We start from the raw sequence: 19,336 nt of genomic DNA on the forward strand, positions 1-19,336 counted from the left end.
CGATTTCTGTCTCTCGCTACTTCAAATTAAATTCATGAGAGTTCAAGGTGAAATTAGGTTTTGGCGATTTATTTTGACATAATGTGCTACAAATGCCTAGCAATGGGGCTAAGTGCATTTACAACGCCATTTCGTCGTGCTAAACTGGTATGGCTTACAACTGTATATTAACCATGGGATCAGCTACTATCAGTGGATACGTCTTGCAAGCTTACTGGCTACAATCCATCAAATGCAATTTGTGCCGTCAAACGCTTAGCTAAGAAGTAATTATTGAACTTGCGTTAATTAGTCAAATATTTATTTCAATTACTCGTGCAAATAATGTCAACCCCTTCGAATAATCCAGCTCAAGGAGAAGAAATATGCTATCTGCCATAGGGGAGTTATAAGAATTATCTAAAACTTAAAAAGTTATCACGCCGTATATGAGACCCGGTCATGCGGTAACCTTTTCCTAAGCCCGTCCCCAATACATAATGATTAAAAAGAGGGTTTCTAGTGATTAAGGCATTCGAGATTACATTGGGCCCTGCCGTGTTCTTGGTGTGCGGGTTTTCTTCACTACTAACCTACAGATATGTGCTCTCGTCCGCTAAGGTTAGCTTCTTTTTGGCTGCACACGTGATGGACTGTTCACGATTACATAGCACGCTAGGATACAAGAACGACCTGCCTTAGAAATAAAGTACCTCTACCAAGAAGTGCATTAGCGCAAGCTCTTGGGCCAGTTTGTGCTTGATGAACTTGAAAAACGGGGGTAGCAGCGAAACACAAAGGACGCGCTCACAAGAAAAATGCGTTAGACGTGGACGGACGCTGGTCTTTCAACTGTACATTATTGAAATTTACATTGCCGCACATAACCTCCGACGCATGCGGATCTTCAACTCCCCCCATGACCCGTGCATCGATGTTGGTTTTTTATTAATCATATTTTACTTACCCGATAGGTAAGCATGTTCCTTGTTTGTTAAACACTAAGAAGTATCACTGACACATTTCTCATTTCCAATGTGAAAAGCTTCTAAGATTTCGCGTTCGTGTCTCGTCTTGCCCGTCCCTAAAATAGTCATGCGACCGAACAACGGCACACTTCTTTTGCATTTATCGCAGTCGCGGTAATGAACCACCATATTGCTTCCCTGGTCCCCGCTAAAGCAATAACACACCCACCTGTCTGACCTGTATAGACTTTACTACAAGCCAACGGAATGTGGTAAACAACACCAATGTTGCACTTGATGAAGGGTGTCACGTGCTTAACTTTACAGGCCCCTGTCTTCGTCGCCTCGTTTTAATCCTCGCGCATAAGCTAGCCAGTTTGCAAGCTGCAGAAAACACATCGCTTACACCTTGCCTTCCCGCCAAATTCTTAATGCTGTGGGAGATTTTACGAATGTATGGTATTACTTCTAGTTGCTTTCTTCGCTTCGATGTCGGTGACTTCTGGCCTGCTAGACCCTTTGCTTTCCGCAAACCGGCTTCAGCAACAGCCTTATAATGGCTGAGGGAGGGAAACCTGCTGCAAGCAGCCTTTAAACCTGCTGTTTGAGGCTATACGCCATTCGGTGGCAGCAGCTCTTCGGCACTGCGTCCAGAAGGCGTCCAACCGCTACACCCTTCTTGGCTAATTTAGACTGATTAGAACCATACGGCATTAGCGTTTTTTTAGTCCGGGGTGAAAACATCCAGCAGACATTGTCATTGTCATGAAAGGTTAGTTGTATGTCGAGGAATCGAATTCCTTTGTTATCCGGCAGTTCTTTGGCGAAATTTAAACCGCGAGAGCATTCCTTAAAACCAGATAAAATACTCTGTGCTATACTATCTACTATGTCCCCTGGTGAAAGCCTTAAAAAGATAAAGAAAATGTAAGTTCGTAGGTTTAAATATTAAATTTCACCTACGAACTGCCGGATAACAAAGGAATTAGATTTCTCGACTTACAACTAAGCTTTCATGACAATGACCATGTCTGCTGGATGTTTTAACCCCGGACTAAAGAAGCGGTAATTCCGTATGATTCTAATCAGTCTAAACTGGTCAAGAGTGGTGTAGCAGTTGGACGCCTTCTGAACGCAGTGCAGAAGAGCTGCTGCCACCGCATGGCGCATAGCCTCAAACAGCAGGTTGAAAGGCTGCTTGCAACAGGTCTCCTTCTCTCAGTCATTAGGGCTGTTCAAGCCGGTTTGCGGAAACCAAAGGGTCATGCAGGCCGGAAGTCACCGACATCAGAGCGAAGAAAGCAACTAGAAGTAATACCATACATTTAAAAAATCCCCCACAGCATTAAGAAGGTGGCGGGAAGGCAAGGTGTAAGCGTTGTGTTTTCTGCACCTTGCAAACTGGCTAGCTTGTGCGCGAGTATAGGAAACGAGGCGATGAATAGAGGGGCCTGTAAGGTTAGGCATGTGACACCCTTCATCAAGTGCAACATTGGTGTTGTTTACCGCATTACGTTGGCTTGTAGTAAAGTTTTTACAGGCCAGACAAGTAGGCGTGTTAATGCTTAAGCGGGGACCAAGGAAGCAATATGGTGGTTCATTACCGCGACTGCGATAGATGCAAAAGAAGTGTGCCGTTGTTCGGTAGTATGACTATTTTAGGCAAGGGCAAGACGAGACACGAACGCGAAATTTTAGAAGCTTTTCACATTGGAAATGAGAAAGGGGTCAGTGATACTTCTTAGTGTTTAACAAACAAGGAACGTGCTTACCTATCGGGTAGGTAGAAGATCAATAATAAATAACTAACATTGATGCACGGGTCTTGGGAGGAGTAGAAGTTGCGCATGCGTCGGCTGTTTTCGCACGGTAATGTATTTTCGAGGTGTTATCTATGCACATTTCAGTAAAGTACAGTTGAAAGTCGAGCGTCCGCCCGTGTCTAACGCCTTTTCCTTGTGAACGCGTCCTTTGTGTTTCGCTGGTACCCCCTTTTGTCAAGTTCTATCAAGAAGACCTTTGATTCTTCCGGAACTGTTTTTATAGAAGTAATGCTAACTACAACACAATATTTCACCGTAATGCATGTCGCCCAGCCAGTTCGATTTATTTTTTCACTTTGGGGGGAGGGGGGGGAGACTAACATAAAAAGCTAAAGGCTTTGATATCATATGCAAATTCATTTAAATGTCCCGCAGGTACGCTAATATCACCCATGCGTACTCATTACACACAGTCAACATCTCGCATGAACAAACGTATCGCTACCTGGGTATCCTAATCGCTAGCAATCTAAACTGGTCGGAATATATCACGAAACTGATCACGGACAGCTCTAAAACACTAGGCTTCTTCAGAAGAACATTATCGTTGTCACCCCCTTCCGTCCGTAAACCGGCATACTAAACTTTTGTTCTAAGAAAACTTGAATACGCTTCCACAATTTGGGGTTTACATCAAACATATCTAATCATTGCAATAGAACCTGTCCAGAACCATGCTGCTTGATTCATATCCTCAAAATATGACTGCAAAAAACTAGTATCAGCAGTATTAAGTCATCGCTCAATTTACCCGCATTAGTCTATCGACGCAAGATATGACGTCTATGCGTACTACGCAAGTTGTACTACCATTTTCAACATCTGCACCAGTCACTTCTACCGCCAGCACGTTCGCCCCGACGCCTGTTCAATTCACTCAGTTCATAGCGCCTGTATGGATCAACTTCGGCCTGCAATAAATAATTTTTACCCACAGCAATCCAGGGATGGATTGAACTCCTAGATGCAATCGCCATGGAGCGTGATGCTGAAGAATTTAAAGAGCGGCTGCTTTCACATTTTGGAAATTATAATTGTATAAACTTCTCTTCGCATTCTAATTGTTGCTGCATTTGAAGTCGCCTGTACTCGTATTTTATTTCGCTGTATTACTTAAACTGCGTTATTTCAATTCATTATTGCTGTAACATCTTTGACTTGTGCACGTGTATGATGACTCCCCCCTCTTATGTAATACCCTATAAAGGGTCTTTAAGGGTCCAAGGAATGATGATCATGATATGTGTTGCACGACATATTTTTTTCACACTTATTGGAACATTACTCGGAAATTTTTTTTAGAACATCTCTCTGACCTCCTGTTGTCGCACATGCTGGATACTCAACAGCGTGCAAAAAAAAAGAAACATAGTGCGCGTTACAAATTACCGTAAACTCGTCTAGGGTAGCAGAATTTATGACGACATCATTCTAGGCTTCCACCCTTGTGTAGTGGTACACGCGTTCTTTCGCTAAATCAGATGATTCTCGACAACTACAAGGTTTTCTCTTGAAACTAGCTTCAATCATGTAGCACAGATAGGTCTTCCGGCTCTTGAGAAGTGTAGCATATGCATGCAGAATAGCATGTTGATTATTTATTACCGCTACGGAAGTAGGAACATATAGATGGATGCTGAAAGAACTGGCAGGAGAAAGTATACTGGCCAATTCAAGTTCGGTCTAAATGGCAAGATGCTTAAAGTCATCATTTAGCCTTCATGACTAGGCGCCCCAATTCTATTCCATTTCCATTCCGGCATCATGGTTTCCCATTCCATTCCAACTCCACCTGTCAGGCAGGGGCCATCGTTCCATTATAATTTCATTCCGGGTGTTAGAAAAAAAAATGGGAATGATTCTGCAATCGCTCCAATCTTCGGAGTAGTTGCCACTTCGCAACTCTTGCCTAAGGAGATGCGCGAGAGAAGATGCCAGCTGCATACACACCTCGTACACGACGCGTTTCGGACGTGGCGATGCAATGTTTCGCTACGTGGATTCAATGCAAATCACAGTTATTGCCGGCATTCTTCGTGAGATGGGTGCCACCGGAATAATTTTTTCCTCTTCTGTGAGTCCAAATGAGTAAATAAAAGCGCCTCGCGCACAGCGAGAAATTCAGCCGGCCAAGGGCGAGGTTTATTTAAGGTTGCTTGCGATTGGTTAATGTGATAGCAATTAAAGAGCCGCATTGAGTCTTGTTAAAGCCATTGGTGCCGCCGCAAAATTTATGTACACACATGGACTACTGAGTGTGAGTCTGCATTGTGTGAACTGAAATTTCCACTCAGCTCAGCTCTATATTGCGTCGCTTTCATCCCGAGGCCCCAACTGAGCTTCACACGGATGCTAGTGGTCTGGGCGTCGGAACTGTACTGGTACAGATACATGGCGGACTACAAGTCATGGCCTCCGCAAGCCGTACTCTTAACGAAGCTGAGCGAAATTATACCGTAACCGAATCGGAATGCCTCGTGGTGGTCTTCGCCACCCACAAGCTTCGACCATACGTGTACGGCCGCCACTTCACTATCCATCTAGCCGATTAGCTCGGTGGTCATTACGGCTTAAAGAATGCGACTTTTCTAACAAATATAAGAGTGGTCGCATTCACACCAATCCGGACTCTTTGTCTCGCCTTCCGTCAGCAAGCACGCAAGGTACGAACGATGACTTAGATGAATACCTCCTTACCATCTCCGAACAGTTTCCTGATGCCACCGCCTTCAAGCGTTAGCAGCAGCATGACCCTTCCATTAGACCTTTTCTTGACCCCACTAGGTTATCAGCACGGCGCTCACCTTTCATTATTGTGGACGGTTTATTGTATCAGATGAATTATTCTGATGATGGCGGTCCACTTGTCCGCGTGGTTCCGCATACATTGAGACGTATGATCATTCAAGCCATGCACGATGACATCAGTTCAGGCCACTTTTAGGCTGGCGTTACGATGCTTCTGGTGGCTTCGAGGTTGCTGTTCCTGCTGCGCCACTGCAGTTGTCTCGACTGCTGCGCACTACCATGTCAATCCCGCGTATTGCTAGAACACTAACTACCCTAGAAGCTCAAGCGCTACGCTGAATCTTGCATTAAATGTGAGCCCGTCACTTTTCGGGCAAAACAGCGTAGTTTTACATTGAAGCTGTTTATGGCTAGCGTTCCGTGGATTTTAGGTGTCCGTCAACAAATCTGCGTTTGTACAAACTCAGCTTCCGGATCGGATGCGAAATCCTCCATTCTATGCAAAATCTTAAGGGTCTCATCACTTCTATAGGCGCTGTTAGTAGATTGGTTATCAACAGGTACTATTTTAAATATCAGGACACTCTCAGATGTATTATGTATATATATATATATATATATATATATATATATATATATATATATATTCCTCGCTTACGGGGCTATGAGCCATTCATTGTCTTACCTGCCGGACAAATTTCGCGTTCGGTAGGCATAGAAATGCTTCGGCGCTTCATAACAGAGGTGATACGAGAATGTGACTGCGTACCTATCCTTCATCTTGTTTTATCCAAACTATCCCTCCAAAATTATGTGACAATTCGCCGCTAAAACGAATCTACAATTACGCCAGGTTTCATTTACATTTCATAATTAGGTTCTTCAAAGGGAAGTTGCGAAAGTTGTGGAACTGCTGTCTGCTCTCAATACATGGGCTTCTACGGGAGGCAAACGGATAGCCCCATGACCCTTTGCTAGTATAAAGCTCTAGTTCTTCCAAATTTCATTAAGCTAATTAACTAATAAGTATGCTCAATCGCAAATTACAAACAAACGTATTTTGTTTTGTGTATTCCTTTGAACTGCGCCCCGGTCAGTCGTGTTTTGTTTGGTGCACTTGTTTGGCTTTGCTGTCCAACCATGTTCATACCATGGGCTGGGGGCGAATTTGGGAGCACATTGACAGCTTAGCTGGCATTCCACCTTCACAGAGTGAATTCGTCCCCAACTTTTTTCGGAACGAGCTCTTCGTTACACCGATAGCAGGTTGTTACAGCGTGCGGATTGTAAGCCTCCTTATTATTAATTATTTCTTGTTTATTCAGATAACATCTCACATATTTACAAAATTGAGTATCCAGTCCGCTTAAGCACCAATGCCCTAGCGTGGAACTGGGTAGCCCACTCGTACTGAGTGAATGAAAACATTCACATAGGATACAAGCTAGCCTCTCAGAGCAGTTCCAGCTGCCATGCGCTTCACATATGCGCTCACACTTCCTTGTATTGCTGCAGGTGGGCAATCTATTTCTCGCATGTGTAGCATTTGTGAGCTCATTGCTTGCTCGTTGCGGCTGCTGGTCTGCTCAATGACACACTTTCCTTCGTATTGCATTGCAATAGTGTTTTTTCTGCTACTGTTTTACCATGGAGCACCATATAACACCGATGCACTGACAGAGTTGACAAGAATACTGAGAGAAAAGGCGCGAAGTAACATGAAGGAAGTTGTAAAATTAAAATCACAGGGTCTTTTAAGATTTCTCTTAGGAGGTGAATGGCGAAAGCCTACTCTTCCTCCTCTCATTATTAGCCTCTTTCTCTTTGCCTCTTATTTTTCTCGGCTTTCCTTTAGTCATTACTGCTCACTACTAAGCATTTTAGTCATCTGTAATCGATTGTGGTCATTACAAGCGGCCGTTAGACATGATGGTTATATCATAGTCATCACTAGTCATTACAAGTCATTTTAGCTATTATTAGTCATTGCTGGTCACTACGAAGCATTTTTAGTCATTTCTTATCAATTGTAGTCGTTACAAATTGTCGTTAGACATATTGGTCATTTCGTAGTCATTGGTAGTCATTACAAGTACTTTCAGTCATTATTAGTCATTACTGGTCATTACCAAGCATCTTTAGTCATTTCTAATCAATTGTAGTCGTTACAAGTTGTCGTTAGAAATATTGGTCATTTCATAGTCATTACTAGTCATTACAAGTCATTTCAGTCATTATTAGTAATTACTGATCAGTAGTAAGCATTTTTAGTCATTTGATTTTAATTGTGGTCATTACAAGCCGTTGTTAGACATACTGGTCATTTCGCCGTCGTAAGTAGTCATTACAAGCCGTCGTTAGACATAGTGGTTTTTTCGGAGTCATTAGTAGTCATTATTAGTCATAAGCAGTCATTATGTCACCAATCTCTATTATAACGTTACCATACACTAACTGTCACTATCAATTATTTTTCATTGGTTAATCTGTCTTTAATCTGTCTTCATATGCCGTGATGATGCTTCGGCGGACGCTTCGGCAGTCAGGTCTGCTGACACAAACTTCACCGTGAGGTAGAAAGGCTTTCGCCTTAATAATTGAAATGACTACGAAGTTCACAAGAGTAGTATAGGATCTAAAGAGTGAAATAAAGGCTCTTCACTCGTCGAACTTGGCGGTGAAAGCAGAGTTGACATGTTTAAGAGCGTTGATGGGATTCATAAGTGTTGCAACTTAACGCATTTTCGAAGTGCGCGCACCTTTTATCGCCTCATCTGGCGATCCTTCGGGTTCGGACTATCTCTACTAACACGTGCTCCTTTCTATCTTCCTGCCACTCGGCTACTTATAAATACACTCTACACCTTTGAATAAAGGTTCATTTTGTTCTACTGACTACGCTGAGGCTTCACTGGTCTGGCGTTATTGCGAGCACGCCATGGCTATGCTACAGTGGCGACGAAGATGGACATCGCCCATGCAGTGAAAGTCGACGCTGAACCGGAACCCACGCAGAACCGAGAAACCAAGGTCATCATGGCTCACCAACTTCCCGACTTCGAAGAAGGCAAAGATAAGTGGAAGCCGTACCTTATTAAAGTAGAAGCATACTTCGAAGCGAATGCGATTGAAGACTCGACTAAGAAAAGAGCATTGCTTGTTGCTGCGTTAAATACGCATACGATCCAAGTGCTGGCAGGGAAGGTGGCTCCACGCAAGCCAAATGCATTGACGTATGAAGAAGTCGTCGAAGTTTTGAGTGAGCACTACAGTCCCAAAAGACACGAAATCACCGAAAGCTACAAGTTCTTCAGTCGTTGTCAAGCGGAGGGCGAGCCTGTTAATGAATTCCTGGTAGACATTCGCCGAATAGCTGACAATTGCAATTTTGGCAGTGCTTTGGATCGCATGATTCGAGATCGCATTGTTTGTGGAATACGGTCAGGTGCCCTGCAGAAGCAGCTACTGGCACAGCGAGAATTAACGCTACAAGACGCTGAAGCGATGGCCCTTGCAGCTGAGGCTGCGGATAGTGATGTAAAAGAGATGATCGGACCGGCAACGACACCCGTGTTAAAAGTACAGGCGTATCGGAAAGAAACTCTAGTGGATGAGAGGAGGGCTGCCACACGTCAAGAATGCGCAAGGTGCGGTAGTACAAAACATAATGACGCGTGTTGCTCCTGGTCTAACGCTCGCTGTTACCGCTGTGGACGACGTGGTCACCTTGCAAGGAAATGTCGAAGTCGCGGGGCTAGAGAACAAGGCACGGCAAGGACAGCCCAAACTAACACCCTCTTGGGGACGGAAGCCTCAGCCGACAAGGAATGCGAAGCCACCCACATTTGGACTTTGGTATCCCAACGAAAAAGCTGTCTGGAACCGCCGATCCGCCGAACGTTTGATTGGTGCGGTGTGCAGCTGAGCATGGAAGTTGATACCGGGTCGCCCGTTTGTGTCATCCCGCGTGAACTATATTATAAGCACCGTGACCAATGGCCGAAACTGAAACCGTCCAGTCTCAATTTATCTTGCTACACAGGACGCCTTCCAGTACTTGGGGAGCTTGCGCTCCAGGTTTGTCATAAAGGGGTGACAGTGGAGTGTGCGCTGACAGTCTTGGACTGTGCGGGACCAAGCCTCTGCGGTCGCGATTTAATCCAGCGGCTGAACAGCGCAGGTGCTCCAGTGGTTAGTTTTGTAGAGAACTCGGCGGCAACAAATGACTCGAGCGAATCCAGCGTGAACAGCATATTCAATGACTACAACGACGTGTTCTCCGAGGAACTGGGGCTAATCAAGGGTCCTCCAGCCAGCCTGCACATGAAGGAAGGCGCCGTACCCAAGTTCTGCAAGGCCAGACCCATTCCATACGCGCTACGCGAGCGAGTGTCACTCGAGCTAGACCGTTTAGTTTCTGTGGGCGTGCTGTCGCCGGTGGCACACTCTGAATGGGCAACGCCCATAGTCGTAGTGCTTAAGAAAGACGGCGCAGTAAGAATCTGCGGCGATTTCAAGGCCACAGTAAATCCAGCGTGTGCAACTGAGCAATACCCATTGCCAATCATTGAGGATATGTTTGCCCGATTACACGATGGGGACTATTTCAGCACTTTGGATTTACGGGATGCATACAATCAAGTGGCGCTAAACGATAACGCGAAGAATACGCCAAAAGGGCTATTTTGCTACAATCGACTTCCTTTCGGTATAGCCTCAGCGCCCGCAATATTCCAAAGGAAAATGGATGAGGTATTGGCTGGCCTTCCAGGAGCACAGGCTTATCTTGACGATGTGCTCATTTCCGAAAAAGCGAGTGACGGCGGCGAAAGGCTGAAAAACGTCTTACAGCGCTTCCGAGAGCGCGGTGTAAAGCTAAGGTTCGATAAATGCAACTTGCGCAGCCCAGCAGTAACTTATCTAGGCCATCGGATCGATCGTGATGGGCTTCATCCGACAGAAAAAAACCTTGACGCTATCATGAAGGCACCGAGCCCCTGTAATGTCAGTGAGCTTCGTTCATTCTTGGGTATGATTACTTTTTACGCGCGGTTTCTGCCGAACATGTCAACCACACTTGGCCCATTGTATCAACTGCTTGAAAAGAACGCACGGTGGCAATGGAAACAGCCGCAAGAGCACGCGTTTGATCTTGCCAAGCAAAGCCTTAAAACAGCCAAGGTTCTAGTTCATTTCGACCCTTCGAAGGAACTTAAACTTGAGTGTGACGCGTCTCCGTACGGTGTGGGAGCTGTCTTGTTTCACACGACCGGTAACGTTCACAGGCCCATTGGGTTCCGCTCGCGAACATTAACGCAGGCGGAGCGCAACTATTCGCAGCTCGAGCGAGAGGCACTGGCACTGGTATTCGGCGTCACGAAATTCCGCGACTACCTTCTAGGTCGGGAATTTACCTTGGTGACTGACCACCAGCCATTGTTGGGCCTGCTGAAATCGGACAAGCAGACGCCCACAATGGCCGCCGCACGGATACAACGTTGGGCACTCCACCTGGGGGCCTACCGCTACCGGCTACAGTATGCACCAGGACGACAGATGCTGAACGCTGACGCCCTCAGCCGACTTCCGCAAAGATCTTCGGAATCTGACGATGACGGTGAGCCGCCCGAATATGTGCTGTCGCTAAACCAGCTGAACAATGGCACCATAACAACGCGTGAGCTGAAAGCATTAACGGCTTTTGACCCTGTCCTGGTCGAGGTCAAACGGTACATATTACATGGGTGGCCCAGAAACGCAAACGGAATGGCCCGGGCCGTACTGCCGTTTTTTGACCGCAAGCTCGAATTATCCGTAGCACATGAACTGGTGTACTGGGGTAATAGGGTCATAATACCGACCGAAGCTAGGGAGCGAGTGCTGCATCTTCTACATGAAACGCACCAGGGTTCACCGGCAATGAAATCTGTCGCTCGTTCTTTGTTCTGGTGGCCAGGCCTCGACAAAAATATTGAAGACGTGTCTGCACAATGCCAGTACTGTGTGCAAAATCTGCCGATGCCAACTGCAGCTCCCGTCGTTAACTGGCCTGAAACAGGCGAAAGGTGGTCCCGTATTCACATTGACTACGCGGGTCCGATCTGCGGAAAAATGATACTCGTAGTAGTCGACGCACACACCAAATGGCTCGAAGCAATACCTTTGTCACATGCCTCAACGCAGACTACCATTGACTGTCTGCGTGGCATTTTCAGCAGGTTTGGAATACCGCGCACGATCGTTTCTGACAACGGGACCCCATTTGCCAGTCAAGACTTCGCGTTGTTCGTGGCAAACAACAACATTGTGCACCTTCGATGCGCTCCATACCATCCCCAGTCTAATGGTGCGGCGGAAAGGGCAGTGCGAACGATAAAAGATGGTCTTCGAAAAATGACGAAAGGAAAACTGGAAGAGAACCTAGTACGGTTGCTATTTAACTACCGGAGGACTCCGCGAAAATCGGGTAAATCCCCAGCAGAGCTCCTTTTGGGCTATCAAATACGCTCACGCTTGGACACATGCTTTCCTCCAGCACTTGCAGGGCCAAAAGAGGACCAAGATGACTGGCTGCCGCTACCTGCAAGTGAAGTGTATACCCGCAATTACGGTGTGGGGAGCAAGTGGACGCCCGGTCATGTGAAGGCGACGTCGGGAGCGAGAATGGTGACCGTGGAAACATCAGACGGAGTCATCCAGCGGCACGTGGACCAGGTCCGCCCTCGACAGGAAGTACCAGGCGTCAAACCGACAGTAACTACAACCACCACACATCGCAGTGAGCCGGACCAAGCAACACAACTACAGCATCCAGAAACGGTGAATCCGGATGAAGGCATAACCGCTCGGCGCATTCCAAATGGCACCCGTTCTCCAGACTTTGCGGCACCAGATATTCCAGTGGCCCCGTTGCATACAGGTGTCGCCCAACAAACTCTGAGACGCTCAACGAGAGAACGCAAGCCAGTGCAACGCTTTCATTTCTGAGGAGGAAGGAATGTTGCAACTTAACGCATTTTCGAAGTGCGCGCACCTTTTATCGCCTCATCTGGCGATCCTTCGGGTTCGGACTATCTCTACTAACACGTGCTCCTTTCTATCTTCCTGCCACTCGGCTACTTATAAATACACTCTACACCTTTGAATAAAGGTTCATTTTGTTCTACTGACTACGCTGAGGCTTCACTGGTCTGGCGTTATTGCGAGCACGCCATGGCTATGCTACAATAAGCAACTTTGAAGAGTTTAAATCTGAATTAAAGGCCCATCGCTTTGAAGTAAATTAAGTAGAAACCCATACCCAGGACCTTCAACAGGAAAACCAGAAATCGAATAGAGTACTGAAGTAAGTTAATAAGCAATTGATAGAACTTATGCAATATGGAAGAAAGAATAACATTCAACTGAAAGATGTGCCTGCAGCATAGAAACAGTACCTTCGTAAAACAATTCAAACAATAGCTACGTGCCTGAAGGTAGAAGACACTAGCAGTGATATTCATGTTGTCCATCGGGTACATAGTAAAGAGGAAGAAATGAGAGTAGGTTAAATAGGCAGAAATGAAAGAAACAGAAAGCTAAACCCAGAGTCAAGTTAGGTTGCACCTTGGATTCTAGCCTAAGCTGACCTCTCTAATCAATGGTTTTGCGTAACGTGAAGTGTTCTGATTGCTTTCCTTCCTGTCTAGCATTCGCGTGCTTGTGTGCAATTATGTATCTTCCTGTCTTTTTCCTTTTTCACCACAATGAAATGTTCCTATTCTAATTACCTGATACCGCTAACGCGGGTGTCGACATTGGCATTGTGAGATAAGCATAAATATGCAGGAATCCACAAAGATATGGTTCTTAAAAAGACTTGAAGCAAAGGACCAGTGACAAAACCGCTGGTGCTCCTCTTTGCCGTGATATCAATTTAGCAAGCTCTCATTCACAATTTCAGCTGTACGTTTCGCTCTTGATCTGTCCCGTGGTTTACTTGTGTTGAGATTTATTCCGTATAAATTTATTCCGTATAAATAGCATACATTTATTCTGTGCTCTCGACCCATCGGGATTTCCAGTTTCCCGATCTCTCCTTACATGCATGTTTTGCGTCACATTCAGTCTTCGATTTCTTCTTGTCCTTGACTGTTCCTGACGCTAATTACTGCTCTTGTAGCTCGAGCGTAGCCTTTTTCGAATGTGCCCCGTAACGAGGGAAAATTCACGCCATTGTCTCATTTTTCATCACAGTTTCCGAAGGTGGTGGCCATTTTAGTACAAAATCAATTCCGGCGTAGCATAGACGAAGTATAATTTTGTATGTTTTGTTTAAGGATTTTAAATAGAATACAGTTTGTTTTCTTTTAGCTTCAGCGGACAGAACTTAAAGCCACGAGAACATCTACTTTCTTTTCCTTGCTGAAGCCAGTTCATAATTTACAGGCAGCAGTTTTTTATTCCAGATGGCGTCAGAAATTAATCAATCAACAATGTTCTCGTACACCTTGTGTGGTGTAACTTAAATGTAAATATTGAGGACATGATTGTCGTTTTTGGAAGCTCAGATTTGTAACTTCTCTATACGCAGTACGCTGGGCAGTTTTGAGCTCAATTGCGGAAGCTAGGTTAAACAACTTTATATTATTTGATCTTAGGTGGCTAAAGCAAATTAGTGGTTAGCAGCACGTCCTTGACGTTATCTAGCTGAGCGGAAAAAAGAATTCATTAACAAGTTCCTGCAAAAACTATGCTAACAAATATATTGCATGTAAATGTTCTCTGAAAGCGTAATTGAGGTGAAAAAGAACGCCAATAACGTCAACCTCACCACGCCTACCCTTATGCGATGTTGCCATTGTCATCGATGGCATGGCTGCGTGAGGAGGTTTCTAGCGACCAGCTCACTTTTGTTTTAATTCATTGTGAGTTCTTTTTTTTCGAAGACAAGCAGTATAAAGTTTTATTGCCTATACAGGAGCGAACGTGTGTCATCGAAACTTTGCTGTGTCTCATAAGGGATGCACGACGGAAAGATGGCGCGGATTTAGTGCTCACCAGCATGAAGACATTGCGCTGAGGCTGAAGGAAGACAACGAAGGTCAACCGCTATGCAGCTCCTCGCGAAGCCATGCCGATGGTGACCGTACCATCGTGACGAAATACAGGGCGGTGATATTGAAAGTCACAGGCGCTTTATTTTTTGTCAGCTATGCTATAAGAAAGTGATAATACTATAAGTGCAGTGTCATTCGTTGTTGTCTCGTGAATTTATATACGAGTTTAAATAATTTGTATATCCATCTGTGCCTGAGAGTAGGTGTAATCAATGAAATGCACACCCACATTACGCGCGCACAGATACGCATGCGCACACAGACACACACAAACACGTTCACACGCATGCATGCTCAAAAGCGAACACGCACCTTCGCACACGTACTTATTGACAGGTACACAGGTGTTAACGCACACAGTGCTGGTGCATGCACGTACAGAAACGTACACACGCAAGCAGTCAAATGCACGCATACATACACGTGGGTGTGCTTGCTCATACATGCATACACACACTCACGCGCAGGCAAATCTCAGTAAGGAGTCCCACGCACGCACATGCAAACACGCGTGCACGCGGAAACACAAGCATTGGTATGCACGCTCAAGGCGATCACAATGTCTCTCTTCCAGCTGCCTTTCAGAAACCTGGGCGTGCAAAGAGACTGAATGACACTCGCTCGGCCAATACTGTTTCAACGCAGCTGTAATAAATCGCATTACCGTTTAACTTTGCCGCCTTCTTCTGAAGTCAATGTGCCCTCTGCCGGGAAGTTGCAGTTGCAAAATAATTCGCACCTGTTGTTTGATTTCACCGCTAATTCATTACGAATTTGCGGCTTTAACGCAGCACCGATGCTCCGACTAAGTGCCGTAAATGCATATGTCGTTTGAAGGAGGTACCCTGAAGGAGCTGTTGGCTCTAACTCGTTGTAACTCGACTGTTATGTCGAAACAAAGTTTCCTCCAAATTATGCCCATTCATTTACGCCGCAGCTGGTGCATTGCCCTGATGTTAGTCCTCGTGCTATGGCTATGTCAATGTCCTTAGATGTGCATTCGCCTAATTGAAAAACATTAAATGAGAGGAATAATGGACAGGTTGTCACAAGAACGTGTTTTAGGACTGATGTTTGACACAAGGGTACAGGGAAAGAAAAATAAACAGAAAAGTAGCCGAGAATGAGGAGTCATACACTCTGAACGGTGCGGTGCATAAACGCAAAGACTGCATGAGTTAATACGCCGCGTAGGACGAACTTAATACTTTCGTTACCGCGGCCATAGGAAGTGATCAATTTGATGAACGCACCGACCCCAATTGACCTACGCACTGTTAAACAACGCCTTGAAATTTTCAAACTTGCAAGATCATGCAGTTTCTGAAACGTCGACTGAACTTCGGCTACTTATCGGATTTGAAGAATGTTGACAGCTAGGGGAGCTTCAACAAACAAACCTGGTGGCTCTCTCATCATCGAGAGTAGATGTAAGCATGAAATGGCCACCAGCAAAGCAGACTGGTTGGAGATGATACTAGCCACGATCTCAAAATGGGTGTATTCCATGTTCGCAACAGCACACCACACCACACCACAGCGCACTGCACTGCGCCATAGTGTGCACTGGTCCATACGGACGCTGTCCAGCCAGATGAAGAAAACCGGCTGAAGGAGACACTACAGGCAGCAAAAAACTCCAGGGAGACCGAGATCTTGCCCATAGAAGAAAAACGCCTGAAGGAGGCGTGAAAAAATGTGCCAGCAAATCTCGATTCTTTATCCGTGATCTCGACGCAAGAGGTCACCAGTTGGCCCACCACTGAGCAAATGGCTGGCTTCAGGGAGCGTTGGCTTGCCAAGGCTGGCTGCGTGACGTAATGCTCTCTCCTAACTTTTTCCTTCCTCCAGGAAGGCAAAGCATCGCTTCCAGATGCTTCCGGCCCCTCGCCACACAAGCAATTCACCGAGCGCTGCAGATGCGCAGCAAATTCCATTTTCCAGAATTTAAATTCCATTCCAGAATATTGTGAACAAACATTAGGGAGAATTCGGACGCAATATTTTTTTGTAACTTGTTTAGGAGTAGCTAGCGTGTGTACACAGTACACACGCTAGCCCAGTACACAGGTTGGGGGAATCTCGTTTCGTTCACGCAACTTGTCCGGATGTTTTCGTTTGAGTTCTTGAAAAACGGCTCTGGCTTTTGGATCAAGTTCACTTGAATATCGCCGACACCGGCAGCTAAAGGCATTTCATGCTTACTGGCAACGGCAGCTTACGTAACCGTTACGTTTATCAAGAAGTACAGGTGGCGAACGTAATGCACGAATGCGAGCTTTCTGGTAGAAACGAGGCGTCTTGCGTGCGCCGATCTCCTGTTATTGTTTCGCACATGAAAAATTTCTGTCTGGCAAAATCTAACATAAAAAGGTGTGCGCGGTTGGTGTTTCTATGAAATTTGTTTGTTGGCTGTGAGTCCCAAAACTCCGAGGAATACATTTGCAAAAAATGAAAGACAAGGTATGAGCTACATTAGTGATAGAAGAATGGTTGGGTATGCGTGGTTCGGAAATAACTTTCGCGAAAAATATGGTCGACGCTGGACGCAGGACGCCGGATATTCCGTGACACGGGGCCCTGAACGTCGAAGCTAGCCTTCAGTGCTCGTAGCACTTCTCCAATATAAGTACGCAAAATTGGCGATTTCATCGATTCGGCAGTAACAACTATTTCATGACAGCAGCAGGGAAGACATCGATGCTTCTCTCAGGTTGCCAATTTTCCGATTCTACGTAAAGGCTGATTTAACGATTTCCAAACAATGATAGGCACTGTCACACACTGTCAATGTCATTTTGATAATTGCGTTCATATATTATCATGTGCAACTCATTTTCCCCAGAGTAGCTTGTTTTTTTCATGAATGCTTCCATGTACAAATTATTACGAGGAATCATTGTCGCAGTGCTACAGTAGCCGGCAGTAGATTTAAAACTGAAATTCCCCATCTGCCTGTAGCAAGGCTGAATAGGCGGGACGTGACGCTTTTATTTTTGAACTGCGCATGGCTCACTGCGACACTACTTTGTATAAGTATACCCCTTTCCATTCTTACGATGAAGTTGTTCATTGCCTGGCCTCGACTCGCACACATGCTAGTAGAGAATCACTGTCGCCATATTGGCCTCGTCGGCGCTGTTCCCTATGCCGAACCCATTGGACCCGTCAGCAGACGCATGGCTTGGATGGGAAACTTGGAAAAGTGAGTTCACATTGTTGTCCGCTGCTACCCAGTTAAGTAAGCAGACCAATGAAGTACAAGCAGCAACGTTACATGCAAATGTTGGAGAGGAGGGCACGAAAGCTTACAGCGAATTCAAATTCTAGAGTGGATCCTATAGGAACAACGTCGATATTTTGCATGAAAAATTTGGAATTCTACAAACCTGTGACAAACTTGGACGTTCAACGAGTTTAGTTTCGCAACAATAAACCAAAAGCAGGTGGAGCGTTTCAATCAGTGGCTAACAAACCTCGGGATTTTTGCAGAGAAGTGCCAGTTCTTGGGCCTAGAAGACCGTTTGCTCCACAGACGAACCATTCTGGGCCTGCGAGACAAAAATTTGCAGGGAAGGCTTATTCCTGAGAAGCTGTCATACAATAGGATCAGGGAAATTTGCCGGGCCCAGGAACGGAGAAAGAAGCAACCTAAAGAAATCAGTGAACGCACAGAAGCAGCACGTGCAGCAGTAATTCAAGCAGTCACTACACAAAGTAAACCGTGTAGTCATTGCAGCAATACCGCTCACCGTGGCAGAATGTGTGCGGCTCAAGAAAAAACTTGCAAAAGGTTTGGTGGGCGTAATGTTCTTGCTCAAGAATGTAAATCGCCGTTCAGGAACTCCCCCGTGCAAAGACTACCAGCCATTCAAAACAGTGGACAATCCCGTCTGACGTGGTCAAGCGCTGCGTTCAAGAAATACGCCAACGACAGAGGACCTACTACAATGATGCCAGCAGGAACTTGTGGACGGTGATGCCAGGGCAGCAGGTAACAGTGTACTATACACACCAACGGGCCTGGTCTCCAGCCGTTTTTCTCAGACCAGGCGATGAATAACCACTCGACCATCGTCAATACTGAAGACTGCCAGGAACTACGGCGCCCACGAAAGAACCTCCGCTTGGTAGATCTGCAACCTTAAGCGAGCCTCGTGCCCGAGGACGGATCTTCAACAGAGCCCCCTCAATCACTACAGAGAGGCACAAGACAGCGACGCCAGCCCTGTCGGCACCCTCGACGAAAGGGACGTTAACCACGTCTTAATTGCCCTGTAAGAGGGACGATCTAGCAAAGCTGAAAAGCGCGATGTCACGCTTATATGTATGAACTGCGCGTGCCTCACTGCGGCATTACTTTGCATATACTTTGCATTCCCATTATCCCCTTCCCAAAAAAGTTCTTGCCTGACCTCGACTCGCACACACAACCCCTTACATTTTGAACACCGCCTCTGCACGTGTCCTTATTCGCTACTTTACAATATTGTGCAACTCTCCACATTACTATACAGCACTGTACAGGAATTGAACAAAGCATGCGGACGCTCCTGCTCCACACATACACAAGACCTTCAACTTAAGAACTACACTAAAATCTCGATGCGGAAAAATGACGACAGGACAGGCGTTGTCAGCTCTCGTGCTATAGCCTTCTTCCCCGTTCATGTTTTTTTTTTTGCGCTGTTCCTAAGATAATGTTTAAACAAATTGCCCA

At 45.7% G+C, this 19,336-nt stretch overlaps 1 protein-coding gene across 1 annotated transcript; it reads left to right on the forward strand.

Moving 5' to 3' along the window:
- Nucleotides 1-8,482: 8,482 nt before the first annotated feature.
- LOC142583647 (uncharacterized) lies at nucleotides 8,483-10,176 on the forward strand. The gene is made up of 3 exons (XM_075694138.1): nucleotides 8,483-9,170; nucleotides 9,561-10,012; nucleotides 10,129-10,176. The coding sequence occupies exons 1-3, from the start codon at nucleotides 8,483-8,485 to the stop codon at nucleotides 10,174-10,176; spliced, it is 1,188 nt and encodes a 395-aa protein (XP_075550253.1).
- Nucleotides 10,177-19,336: the final 9,160 nt, after the last annotated feature.

Source organism: Dermacentor variabilis, chromosome 5, assembly GCF_050947875.1.
Source record: "Dermacentor variabilis isolate Ectoservices chromosome 5, ASM5094787v1, whole genome shotgun sequence".
Lineage (NCBI taxonomy): Eukaryota > Metazoa > Arthropoda > Arachnida > Ixodida > Ixodidae > Dermacentor > Dermacentor variabilis.

What these genes read in the sequence shown, in the direction of transcription:
- LOC142583647 (XM_075694138.1), top strand. Translation starts at nt 8,483, where the DNA reads ATGGACATCGCCCATGCAGTGAAAGTCGACGCTGAACCGGAACCCACG. An exon ending in TCAAGAATGCGCAAGGTGCG is followed by an intron (nt 9,171 to 9,560) that starts GTAGTACAAAAC and finishes CTTGCTACACAG; the next exon opens with GACGCCTTCCAGTACTTGGG. An exon ending in TGCTTAAGAAAGACGGCGCA is followed by an intron (nt 10,013 to 10,128) that starts GTAAGAATCTGC and finishes GGACTATTTCAG; the next exon opens with CACTTTGGATTTACGGGATG.